The 11,613-nt window shown below is 37.8% G+C and overlaps 2 protein-coding genes across 6 annotated transcripts; both read left to right on the top strand.

Moving 5' to 3' along the window:
- Positions 1-22: 22 nt before the first annotated feature.
- ccdc92bb (coiled-coil domain containing 92Bb) lies at positions 23-4,925 on the top strand. 2 transcript variants are annotated; one of them, XM_044140755.1, is made up of 4 exons: positions 23-305; positions 437-622; positions 1,756-1,803; positions 2,901-4,925. In XM_044140755.1, the coding sequence occupies exons 2-4, from the start codon at positions 493-495 to the stop codon at positions 3,557-3,559; spliced, it is 837 nt and encodes a 278-aa protein (XP_043996690.1). In that variant the 5' UTR covers positions 23-305; positions 437-492; the 3' UTR covers positions 3,560-4,925. The 2 variants fall into 2 exon arrangements, with proteins under 2 accessions (XP_043996690.1, XP_043996691.1); XM_044140756.1 differs by having other exon boundaries at positions 33-305; positions 474-622.
- Positions 4,926-6,772: 1,847 nt separating this feature from the next.
- LOC122845131 (protein clueless) lies at positions 6,773-11,394 on the top strand. 4 transcript variants are annotated; one of them, XR_006372975.1, is made up of 5 exons: positions 6,773-6,997; positions 7,837-8,667; positions 8,754-8,893; positions 9,437-9,769; positions 10,269-11,394. XR_006372975.1 is itself a non-coding variant. In XM_044141196.1 (5 exons), the coding sequence occupies exons 2-5, from the start codon at positions 7,854-7,856 to the stop codon at positions 10,340-10,342; spliced, it is 1,200 nt and encodes a 399-aa protein (XP_043997131.1). In that variant the 5' UTR covers positions 6,773-6,997; positions 7,837-7,853; the 3' UTR covers positions 10,343-11,394. The 4 variants fall into 4 exon arrangements, 2 of the variants coding, with proteins under 2 accessions (XP_043997131.1, XP_043997132.1); XR_006372976.1 differs by having other exon boundaries at positions 10,272-10,290; XM_044141196.1 differs by having other exon boundaries at positions 9,437-9,608.
- Positions 11,395-11,613: the final 219 nt, after the last annotated feature.

Raw genomic sequence — 11,613 nt, 5'->3', positions numbered from 1 at the left:
GGCACTAATAACCCCTCATAGCTCAGTGCTTTGTTGTGAGCGCAGCGCCGCACTGCACGAAACAGCAGAAGGTGAAGAGTAGGTTATTTCCACTCAGCCTGATCCTGCAGGATTCATTCATGCTTTGCAGAATGCGGACAGGGAAATCGTTGGAAGCGCATCCGAACAGCAGGAGACGGTAGTTCAGCGCACTGCTCGGGCTTTTGTTCGCCGCATTTCGCTGCAGCGAGGACAGAGACACCGGTCCAGGACAGTACGAAGATCCACCAGACACGCTTTGAGCTGGATACCGCTTCAGTATCACGGTAGGCCACAGACAGGGATTTGGATTAAAACGCTGCTACAGCTGAAAAACACATGCAGCGAAATCAATCATGAGATGAGTGACACAGCGGCTATTTTCACTAAGTGGCTCTTTTCTTATATTAAATCTTAGTGCTGCGTCTGACGTCCCGCTGCTAACATCTGCTCAGGTTGCGTGAAGGTTGAGCCATGGACGCCGGGAGGCTGGAGCAGCAGGTGGCCAGCGTTGACCGGGGGATCTGCTTCCTGAAGCAGGAGCACCTGGCCATGCTGACCGGCCTGCAGCTGGAGATCACACACCTGAAGAGGCGCTGTCACGGTCAGTCCCACCAATCTGCCCGTGTTTGATATGGGTGGTTGCCCAGGGCGGTATTACAAAAGGAAGGCGGGAGTAGAAGCATCAAATCCAAATGGGAAGTTACTGCTTTAAGGCATTTGTAGTGAAAACCTTTAGTTACGCTCATCTTGGATCAGGTTTGACAGCAAATCAATAATATCGCGATAGACTCGTGACATGATCAATATCTATCAATAAGCCATCTGATAGAATATTTAGTATATAAAATATTTACTGAACCACAAAGCATTCTGGGAGATGGAGGCTGCTCAACTTCTCATGGCCAAAAAGGTTGGTAGCATCAGCTAGCTTACTCACTGCAAAAACACAACATCTTACCAAGCAGTTTCTAGTGCCAGTAAATCTGCCCACTAGAAATAAGACCAAACTAACTGTAAGTAACTTTTCAGCAAGATGAAGAAGCTTGTTTTAACTAAATAAATCCTTAATATTGATTTTAAAAAGTCCTTTTTCCATTGGCAGATTATTCCACTATAACAAGGTATTTTTCCCATGTTATTAGTAAAATAATCTGCCAAAAGAGCAAGTACTTTTTCATAAATATTAAGAAATTATTGACTTTAAACTAGTACTTATTTATTGCTGAAAAGTTACTTGTAAGTTAGTTTGGTCTTACTTCAAGTGTAGTAAAAGATATTTGAACTAGAAACTATTTGAACTGGATTAATTGTAGATTAAAATGGGTTCTAATTGATTGACTAGTAAAAGATGGTGGCGCCACACCAGAACAGGAAAAAGAAACGGTCCAAACAAAGTCCTGTGTGGGTTCTGCTTTCAATATTTTCAACAGTCTCTTAAGTTATAGCTCTGTTGCTCTTATTCAGCCAAGGTGCAGCGTGATGGAACAGCTTCAGCTTGTTGTGGTAAATGTAGTTTTTTATGTTATGGAAAACCAGTCGGCCATCTTGGTACAAGACAAAACTCAAGTTTTTAGGAAAATGGAAGCTTATCATTGAATTGTTATCGATTAGAGCAATCTACTCAATCAATAACTTGTATTCCTAATCTGGATTCATTTCTGTGGATGTTTATATTATGGATTATTCTCTTCAATCTGTAATCTCTAATCTGACTTTGCCTCATCCTTTGTGTAGAACTGAGCTGTGAGCTGGACTCCAAGTTTCCTGACAGGAACACAGCAGGTAAGAATTCAGATTTAATAAGTAATAGTCCAAATTAATTATTAAAAATGTAAAAAATTAACTATTTCAACTGGTTTCCGTCTTAGACAAAACAAAAATAATCATTAGCTTTAAAGAGAAACATGAACTGCCTTAACCTTTTCTACATATCTTATTCTGCTTTTATGTAATGTGCTATTTTGAAGTGGGAACGAAAAGTATGCCTACTTTACTCCTATTTTACTCAGTTTCTGTTTCATAACAAACTGTCACGACACAGTGACATTTTCAACAAATATATAAAACAATACTTTTTATAAAAGTTACATACAGCTGCTTTAATGTAAACTACATATCAATCAATCCAGCAACAAGGCAGTTCGAGTTCTGAGTAAATTCATTTAATATTAAAAATTACATGATCAAACAGACCGAAATACAAAGTTAAGAGTAATTGTTGATATTTTAAAGATGAAAAATGACAATAATTCATACAAGTAACAAAATATAATAAAATCAGGCAAAATTAAATGTTTCTAAATCAGTTCCTTTCAATTAAAAACTAAAAACTTGAACAAAAGCTGCAGGTGTGTCAGAGTCTGGTGAGTTTTTGGTTCCAACATGTTTGTTTTTAATTCAGTGTGAAGAGAATCTAGAAATTTTACTCAAGTAAGAGTAGAAATACTTTATAATAAAGTTACTCAAGTAAAAGTAAAATGTGGCCATCCAAGAATACCAAGAGTATAAAAGTATTTGGCAAAACGTCTACTTGAGAACTGGTAGTTCATCTTTTAAGGACCAAAAATTTAAATAAGTAACAAAAAATAACAAAATCAGGAAAAATGATATTTTTTCAAATCAGTTTCTTTCAGTAAAAAAACTTTAAAAACTACAGGTCTGTGTCTGGTGAGTTTTTGGTGACATGTTTGTTTTTAATTCAGTGAGTAGAGAATCCAGAAAGCAGAGAGAGAATAGATACTTCACAATAAAACGAATCAAGTAAAAAGAACAGCGCAGTAAAAATACTCCTAAAAGTACTTTTTTTTCCAAAATGTTACTTAAGTAAATGTAACTAGTTATTACCCAGCTCTGGGTAAGTGTTTGTTTTCGTCCATCAGAGGAGGAAGCAGAGCTGGCGGTGCGTTGCGAGGCCGCAGAGCGCCTCCTGGAGCGGCAGCAGTGCATGATGGTCACGGTGCGCGGGGAGCTGCGGGCCGGCCGGGCCCGGGCTGTGGCACTCGGGAGGAGCCTGCGGGAGGAGGAGCGGCGCTTCCTGGAGGAGCTGAAGCGCCGCAGCCACAAGATCACATTGCTGAATCGAGAACTTCAGCGGCAAAACGTCATGACGACGACGCTGCACCACGAGCTGCACGGCGCACGGTTAAAACTTTTCCAGCAGCGGCAGAGGGGGAAAGGAGAGCAGGAGGAGGAAGAGGAGGAGGAGGAAGAGGAAGGAGGCTCAGACTGGCCTCTGTCTCCTCATCCCGGTGCCTCCGCCGTCCAGCCGGATGGGAGACCCAGGAAGAACATCAGTGTGAGGGAGGAGAGGGTTAGAGCCTGCATCCCACAGGAGAGAGTCACGTCACCACAGAGTCCACACCCGATGCCTGACCCCGCCCTCTTCCTGGTGCCGCTCAGGTACCGCCTCCTCCGCTGGAGCCGGCCAATGAGGCTGCAGGACGGTGAGGAGGGGGAGGACGAGTGGGAGGACATAGAGGACAGCAGGGTGCCCAGGAGGGTGGATATGGGCGCAGGCGAGGGAGAAACGGCTCTGTGACCGTTAACTCAGAGGAGGAGTCTGTAGACATCTGGAAAATAAAGTTTTATAATTTAGCTTCACAGGAAATGGTTAATCTAAACTAGACTTAGATGTATTTATACAATTACCCAATTAAGGGTGTGAAATGTCCTGGAAAGGTTTAGATGTGTTTGCCTATAATCTGAAGAGCAGTGTTGCGTCTGGGTTCAGCGAATGTTTCACCAGCTGGAACAGCTGGGGCTGCGCCGAAAACCTGACCGCATTCTGAATTTGGCCGATACCAAATTGTTTTTTGTCTGAAATGTTGCTAAATATAACAAGAAAGTCACTGAATTGGTAACAATAGGGGAGTGACTATTGTTAACTTAAAATGTGCAGACATTACGGTCTGTCGGTCAAACCTCTCTTAAGTGAGAGCTGAAGAGGACATTTTTAGGTATTTGCTGAGGTGGATAAGTTCAGCTTCACATGTAAGTATCGACAGATCACCGATCTCCCAAAATTAAGGAAATCTGCGCCGATAAATCGACTGGCTTGTAAATCGGTGCAGCTCTAGAACCTGCTTTATGTTTAGGATGGTCACTTGAAATGGAAATGTTGTATTACCTGCACTTTATTAAATTCATACAATTTGCCTTGTTATGGCAAACCATAACTCATGTTGTCATCCCTGTTTTCACTGGGGAAAAAAACTTTTCTTAGAACATTTTAATATGTAAGTGTGACTCCTCTACCGGCCTGGTGACGTTACAAAGAGGAAGAATAGAAAAAATACAAATAATCCATTTTTACTGCCACTTGCAGGTGGGAGTGAGCATCACATGAACCCAAAGTTTTTGACCATTTTGGTGGAAAATTTACAGTAAACTCACAAATGTGCATTACTGTAAAAAAGTACATGGGTTTGTTTATTTTCCATATTTCATACTGCAATTTGGCAGATAAAAAACTGCTTTGATTCGATTGATACGATTACATTTAAGCACACAACTGTTATGTTAAATGTTTTATTTTTTGCGTCCCTCATAAATGGCTACAGTGGACCAGATTTGGCCCCCGGGCCTCGAGTTTGACACATGTGCTGCATGTTGTCAGTTTCCCAGGTCTTAAAAATCAAACATTCTGTTGTGAAACATTTCCCTGCAGCTGCAAAAAAAAGGGAAAAAATAGAGTTGCTACAGAAAAATAAATCTTATTTTAATGTTAGTCAAGATTTAATTTATTATTCACACAGTATGAACTTTAATGGAGCTACTACTGAATAAACAAGCAGCAGCAGAGAGTTTCTCCAGCAGTTGATTTGCTCCTGGTGTGTTCAGAATATTAATGTCTCGCTCTCTGGTGGCAGCAGACCTTCTTTTCAGCTGATGCCAAATAAATCTTTGAGGAAACAGGATGTGAATGCTGCGAGGTTTGTTTTTAGGTGGTTTGGGACAGAGGAGGTGCTTCAGTAAATACAAGAAAAGAGAAAATGTGGAATTCATCTGATTACATCATGAAAAATCCAGGGACATTCATCATTTACCAAAAGTGTCTGCAAATTTAAAACATGGAATTTAAATGTTGTGCCAATTATTTAAAATTCATTAAATATATTGTTAATAATACAATCAAACTGACTGAAATATAAACACTCCACAATATTCAGATTGAGTTTCTGAAAACACCATTGTTCTATTCTTATAGCAGATTCTCAATTTAATATGTCTGTACGTTGGGCCACAGCAGCACACGAATCTGATCCAAGCCATCCTACATGCACAAAGGAGCGTTATTGTAGATCCTTCCTCCCATCAGCTGGTAGACGTCATGTAGGTGGCAGCATCCGTAAGAAAATGTTTACATCATCAGAAGAAGCAGATTTGTCGCTCGTTGCCGTTGATAGTGGATGCCGCTTGTGTGTTAAATTTAGAAGGGAACCAGAAACACGAATACGAAGATTCCGGCTTGGGACTTTTGTATGTAAAAAAAACAAAACAATTAAGTGTGAATATCAATGTATTAAATTAATAAAAAGTAAAAAGTCCTGGCTCTGAGGAAGAAAGGTCAAAGAAAACAGAAAGAGGCTAAAATACAGCTCAAAGTTGTGTAGTTGAGAGAGCAAAGCTGGCTGAAAAAAAACTAAACCAAACAAAAATGAATCACTTGATTTAACTCCCCAGGGTCCACGACCATGACCATGGCCGGTCCACTACAACCACGACCAGGTCCACGTCCATAACCATGACCATGATGCTCATCTGAAAATGCATCAGTAGGAAGTCAATTTATAATTTAAAAAAAATATATATATAGGCTACATATATATATATATATAACAATATACGAAAACAAGATTGTAGCAATGATAATAGTAGGAGTAGTAGTATTACTACCACTAATAATAATAATAATAATAAATAATAATAATAATATACAAGACCATAACATAAAAAACTATACAGTTTTCGCAAATTATATTGGTCTATCACCAAAAAAGTAAGTAATATACATAAAAATTTGCGCATTAGCGTCACATAATGGTAAATAATAATAATAATCAGAGGTGAGAGTACCCAAAATTAGTACTCAAGTAAGTAGCGCTACTTCAACGTATTCTTAATTAAATAAATTTAAAACGTAGCCGTTCAAGAAATTACTCAAGTAAGCGTAAAAAAGTAATTGATAAACAGCTAAGGGCTGAGTCACTTTAATAATTAAAAATTACATCATCAGAGGGACTAAAATGTAAAATTATGTGGAAGATTTGATTTGTTAAAGATCAAAATGAAAATTATTCATATAAAACATCATTATAAAATAACATAAAACAGACAAAACACACATTTTTCCCAATCAATTCCTCTCAATATTAAACTCATGAAACTTTTACAAGAACTTCAGGTGTGTTTGTGTCTGGTCAAGTTTTTCTTACTACAAGCTTGATCTTCATAAATTTTACTCAAGTAAGAGTAGAAATACTTCATATTAAAGTACTTAAGTAAACATAAAAAGTACAGCATAGTAAAAGTACTCCTAGAAGAACATTTCTTCCAAAGTCACTCAAGTAAATGTAACTCGTTAGTAAGTGATAATAAACTTTTCTGAGTCAGTCTCTGAAGAGAAGATGAGAAGAATCGTTTTTTCACCAGTAGATGGCGGTAACACACATGCTGCCATCTGCATGCGTCAATCTGAATTACACAGGAAGTTACATCATGTGCAGCAGAGCGGCAGCCCCCTGCTGGCCGCTGTTGGTATTGTCTGAATAGGGAGAGGGCCCACAGGCTGCATGACAGCTCCTCTTTCTCCCCCCACTCATGAAGGACACTCAGCTTGTGTAATGTAGTCGCACAGCAAGGACAGGAGAGCGTCTGGAGGAAATCCTGGGAAACTCTGTGATTTCACCAGGATGGAAACCAGAAGATATGAGACAAGATGACACAGAGTGACTGATCTCTTCGTCTTCCCTGGATGGTAGGTCTCACACACCTGATGTCATATTTTTGTTGTGTTCGAGGATCATGCAAACCTTCACCTGCAACAGTTTAGGCTCTCGTGACCATTTGGTGCTTTAAATAAGAAATTATTTAAAGCACCAAATGGTCAGTATTTTTAAGTGTTGGTTCACAGCTGTATTTATTTTCAATCCTCATATGGTTGAACTCTGATTTCGTCATCTCCAGCCTACTTTTTAAACTTTTCTTTCATGGATTCATTAAATGTTCTGCACCATCCACAAGACTGGATCTAAAATTTTAAATTGTCCAGTTTATGTTGGGTGAAACCCAGAGCTGTGTAGTAACTCGTTACATTTACCTTAATTAAATGTACTTGAGTACCTTTTTTTTAAATGTACGTTTAGGAGTATTTTACTGAGCTCTATTTTTTACTTTTAATTTTATTTTATTGTGAAGTATCCTCCTTCATTTTTACCCGATGATTTGAAGAAAAAAAAAAAAACACGTTTTATCCAAAACAAATTTTTGAAATTTATTTGGAAAAAATTTTCTTTGCCTGATTTTATTATTTTTTGTTGCTTATATTAATTATTTTAGATATATTAAATATAAAGTTAAATTTTGCCTTAACTTTATATTTTGGTCCATCTGATGACATATATTTTTGAAAAAGCTCCACAAAGCCTAAACTAGATCTTTACGCTCCATAATTTTTTTCTTCCTCACATTAAGTTAAATTTTCTTTTGTAAAGTAAGAGTCCCAAAATTATTCCCATTTGATAAATAACAGATAAAAACAAATAGCACTCGTAAAAAGTGGGTAAATGTACAAATAATTTTTTTTTCTCTTTCCAGCCTGACGCGGCGCGACGATGGGAAACATCTTCCAGTGCTGCTGCGGATTGTTGAGCTTCTTCAAGTATCCTGGCGATCCGATTCAACAGGGCGCTGAGCAATCCCCTCTTCTATCAAGCGAGGAAATCGATCTTGACTCGTTGGATGACAGTATGATAAACCCTTTAACTGGTATAGCAAACCCTGCTCTTGAGCCAGAGCACTTCCTGTTTCCTGACATCATACTCAGCAGCAACCCTGCAGGCGAAGTGACTCTGGTGGAGCCCATGGTGTGTCTGCTTGTTTCTGAGGAAGACGAGGCGCAGGGAGTGGAAGGAGACGCAAGGGAAGGAAGAGACAGGTATTTCTCTGAGGTGGAGACGCAAACCGAAGTGGAGATTCAGATTAGTGCGGCGGTTCAGACTCAGACTGACTCTGAGCCAGAAATTCAGACGAAGAACGCTAAAGACATCACAGCTTCAACAAAAGCAAAATCAGAAATGGAGCAAAACATCAAGCTTCATGAAGAGAGCGTAGCAAGGTTTGTTCGGCCTGAGCAGCACCAGGTACTGATCCATCCCAGTGGAAATGGTTCTGAGAGGACCCAACACTTTGGTGCAGAACCTAAAAGCAACAACACTCATGAGGACTTCCAAGTAAAACATGAACTAAGTGATGAAGATCCAGGAGTCCATCACTTAAAAAATGAAATTATCCACACTGATGAGTTAGTAGATGAACAAATATTTAACAAGACTCACATGAATGACCCGGAAAACATAAAGAGAGAAAAGGAGGACCAGGATAAAAATGGTTTGCAGCCTCTTTCAGAGGAGGAGCCGCTTGTCAAAGGTTGGTGATTGGCATCCATCTTTGTTCATATTTATGTGAAACATTCTGTTATTATGATGTTTAAGGTTTAATTCTTTAAACCTCAGGTGTGGCTTCAGAAACCTCTGAGGATGAGCTGTCCAACAAGAGAAAAACTCTGCCAAGCGATGGAGAAGTCGTTGATCTTCATGAGGACAAATTTACAGTCCGAATTCAGCCGCCGGGAACAGAAAGTTTTGATCTTCAGGTTCTGCTTTCTTCAGTATTTTCCTAAAAGTGCCTCTACCTCCCTCCAGTCGATCACTCTGATGGCGTTCTCACTAAATCCAGGAAGATGGAGCGCATCACCTCCTTGAAGATATTAATGAAAGTATAGGGTTCAAAAGGTCAACCAGCCCCCCACTTTTACAAAATCAAAATTACCTTTAAACATTCATTAATAGGTTCAAAGCCAAAACAGCACAAAGATTTTTTACTGCACAAACCAGAATAAATGTAGCAGAGTTGATAGACACCAACTTTATCTGATTTGGAGAAGCTGGGGGGGGGTTGACCTTTCATGACCTCTGGAAACATTTCTTAGTATATTTAAAATGATAGCACCACAAACAAAACGATTTGATGCACAAACGTACCACAAACATTTGACACCAATTCTGTCTGATTTGAAGAAGGTGATGTTCCAACTTCCCTCAGGTTGTTTGTGTCTTCATGACTGTGTATCTGTGTTTGTATGATGTCAATGTGCTTTACAAATAAACTTGATTGATTGATTATCCTCCCCTCTCAGGTATCAGGGCAGATGTCGATATCTGAGCTCCATCAGGTGCTTATGGATCATGAACTCACCTTCCAGCGCTCCTGCTTCTCCCTGCAGCTGGGAGGCGCCGTCCTGGACAGCGCCGCCGAGCTGGGCTCCATCCAGGGAATCCAGGAGGGGGCGCTGATCAGGGTGGTGGAGGGTAACTGACTCTAACTTTCTCCCCTCCTCCTCTCTGCTCACTGCTTTTCACGACAATCATTTGACCTTGGACCAGAAGCTACCAGAAGAGAATCAGTCTGAATGTTTTACACGCTGACAGTTGTTTTGAAAAAGCTGAAAACTGAGCAAATTTAGTGAGAAGTAAGTAAGCATTGAAAATATAACTATTAAAGTTGACAAAAAAAAACACAAAAAGTCACCAAATCATTTCACTTTGTGGGTCTTTTTATGCATATACATCTGTAAATATGAATAACAGTGAGTAAGTTAGAGAGATGCATTTGTTTTTGTTTCAGTCAAAAGTTTTAACATTAAACAAAAACTGTTTTTGTCCAGTTTCTAGAGAAAATATTTTAGTTCACTTGAAATAAGAAAAACAAACTTAAGAGTTCCTTTTCAAAAGGATATAGGAGCTTGTTTTAAGGAAGTAATTCCTTAATATTGATGAATAGCAAGTATTCATCAATATTAAGGAACATTCCTTAATATTTCTGTGGACCAACGAGACAAAACTGGGACCAAGATAAAACTAAAAGCAGAAAACAAACATCAGTCAAACATGGTGATGGCGGTGTGATGCTCTGGGCTGCTTCAGGACCTGGACGACTCGCCCTCATTAATTATGGATTCTGTTTGTTAGCAGAAACTCCTGAAGAAGCAGAAGAAGAATGCTCTGCAATGTCCGGGAACTTTTCAAGCCTTATTGACGCCTGAGGTAGCTCACATATAGTTATGGTTTTATTATGGTAATTTTATCTATTAACACAAGAAGAAGTTAATCTTTGTTATGATCTTCATGTGTGACCAAAAGTTTTGAGACTGTCAAATGTTTTTTTGTTTTTTTTTAGCTTAAATGTTGTAAGAACCTTTTCACTGACAATTTAATATTAAATATTTGACGTGTTTCAAATACCTTAATTAAAGATAATCAAAATTTTGTAAAGTTCCAGTAATGAAAATGTTAAACTTTCTCATGTAAATTGCAGGATTACTGGTTGATATTACCTGTGCTTGGAAGATGTCATAATGTTTGATGTTGTTCACTAAGTTTTTTGAGGATTCTCAGTGGGATTAAGATCTGGAGTGTTTCTTGACCACAGAGTCAAACACAAAATATTTTTGTATAGTTTCAAGTGCAAAGTCAAGCATGTTTTGCTTTTCAAACTCAGAAATTCCCATGCTTTTTCTAGAAGATTTTTGTGAGATTAATCTCCAAATTTCTGAGCTTTTCTCCAAGCAAGTTTTTTTTATCAACAGTAAAACTTTTGAAATAAGAAAAACTGACGTTTTATGAATATATATGTCTTGTTTTAAGTAAATAATTTCTTAATATTTATATTTTTTAAAGTACTAGTTCCACTGGGAGATAAATTCACTTATAACAAGACATTTTTCCCAAGTGAAATAGTCTGCCAATTGAACAAATACTTTTTTAATCAATATTAAGGAGTTATTAATTTGGGTGAAAAAAAAAGAATAAGTCAGCTTCTATTATCCAGTTAACCAGTTTTATTCCCACTACTTATACTTAAATATTATCTACTTAAGTATAAGTAGTTTATACTTACTAAAATATGCAAGTACATATAAACACAGGATAATGACACTTAAAGCTAATTGGTTCACAGTTATCAATTAATGTCCCTTTAACATAAAAGATGCTCTTTTATAAATTTTAATAAAAAATATGAAACATCAGGATGTTTTTGTTTTTTTCTGTGAATGATCCCATCATTAAATTATGTACAGTAAATCCTCACTATAAATAATAAATGCAATGTTAATATATTTATTCCTTAATTGCTAGTTTTATCATTTAGATATTTAATATTAATTTATTTATTTAGGAAAAAGCACAAAATGCTTATTTTATTCCCATTTCATACATGCTACTTGTATTTTTTTATGCGTAATGTAATGTATTTTATCAAGCTAAATAAAATCAGTCATTGTCATAGACAAGAAATCAAAAAGAAAACACACTC

The sequence above is a fragment of the Gambusia affinis genome, linkage group LG15, assembly GCF_019740435.1.
Source record: "Gambusia affinis linkage group LG15, SWU_Gaff_1.0, whole genome shotgun sequence".
Lineage (NCBI taxonomy): Eukaryota > Metazoa > Chordata > Actinopteri > Cyprinodontiformes > Poeciliidae > Gambusia > Gambusia affinis.
The sequence above is the reverse complement of the archived record's forward strand: the minus strand, read 5'-3'. Positions and strand labels throughout refer to the sequence as shown.

Excerpts from the sequence above, each read along its gene's own strand:
- ccdc92bb (XM_044140755.1), top strand. The coding sequence starts at position 493 with ATGGACGCCGGGAGGCTGGAGCAGCAGGTGGCCAGCGTTGACCGGGGG. Across the intron at positions 623-1,755 it reads CCTGAAGAGGCGCTGTCACG|AACTGAGCTGTGAGCTGGAC; the intron begins GTCAGTCCCACC and ends TCCTTTGTGTAG. Across the intron at positions 1,804-2,900 it reads TCCTGACAGGAACACAGCAG|AGGAGGAAGCAGAGCTGGCG; the intron begins GTAAGAATTCAG and ends TTCGTCCATCAG.
- LOC122845131 (XM_044141196.1), top strand. The coding sequence starts at position 7,854 with ATGGGAAACATCTTCCAGTGCTGCTGCGGATTGTTGAGCTTCTTCAAG. Across the intron at positions 8,668-8,753 it reads GGAGGAGCCGCTTGTCAAAG|GTGTGGCTTCAGAAACCTCT; the intron begins GTTGGTGATTGG and ends TTTAAACCTCAG. Across the intron at positions 8,894-9,436 it reads CAGAAAGTTTTGATCTTCAG|GTATCAGGGCAGATGTCGAT; the intron begins GTTCTGCTTTCT and ends CTCCCCTCTCAG.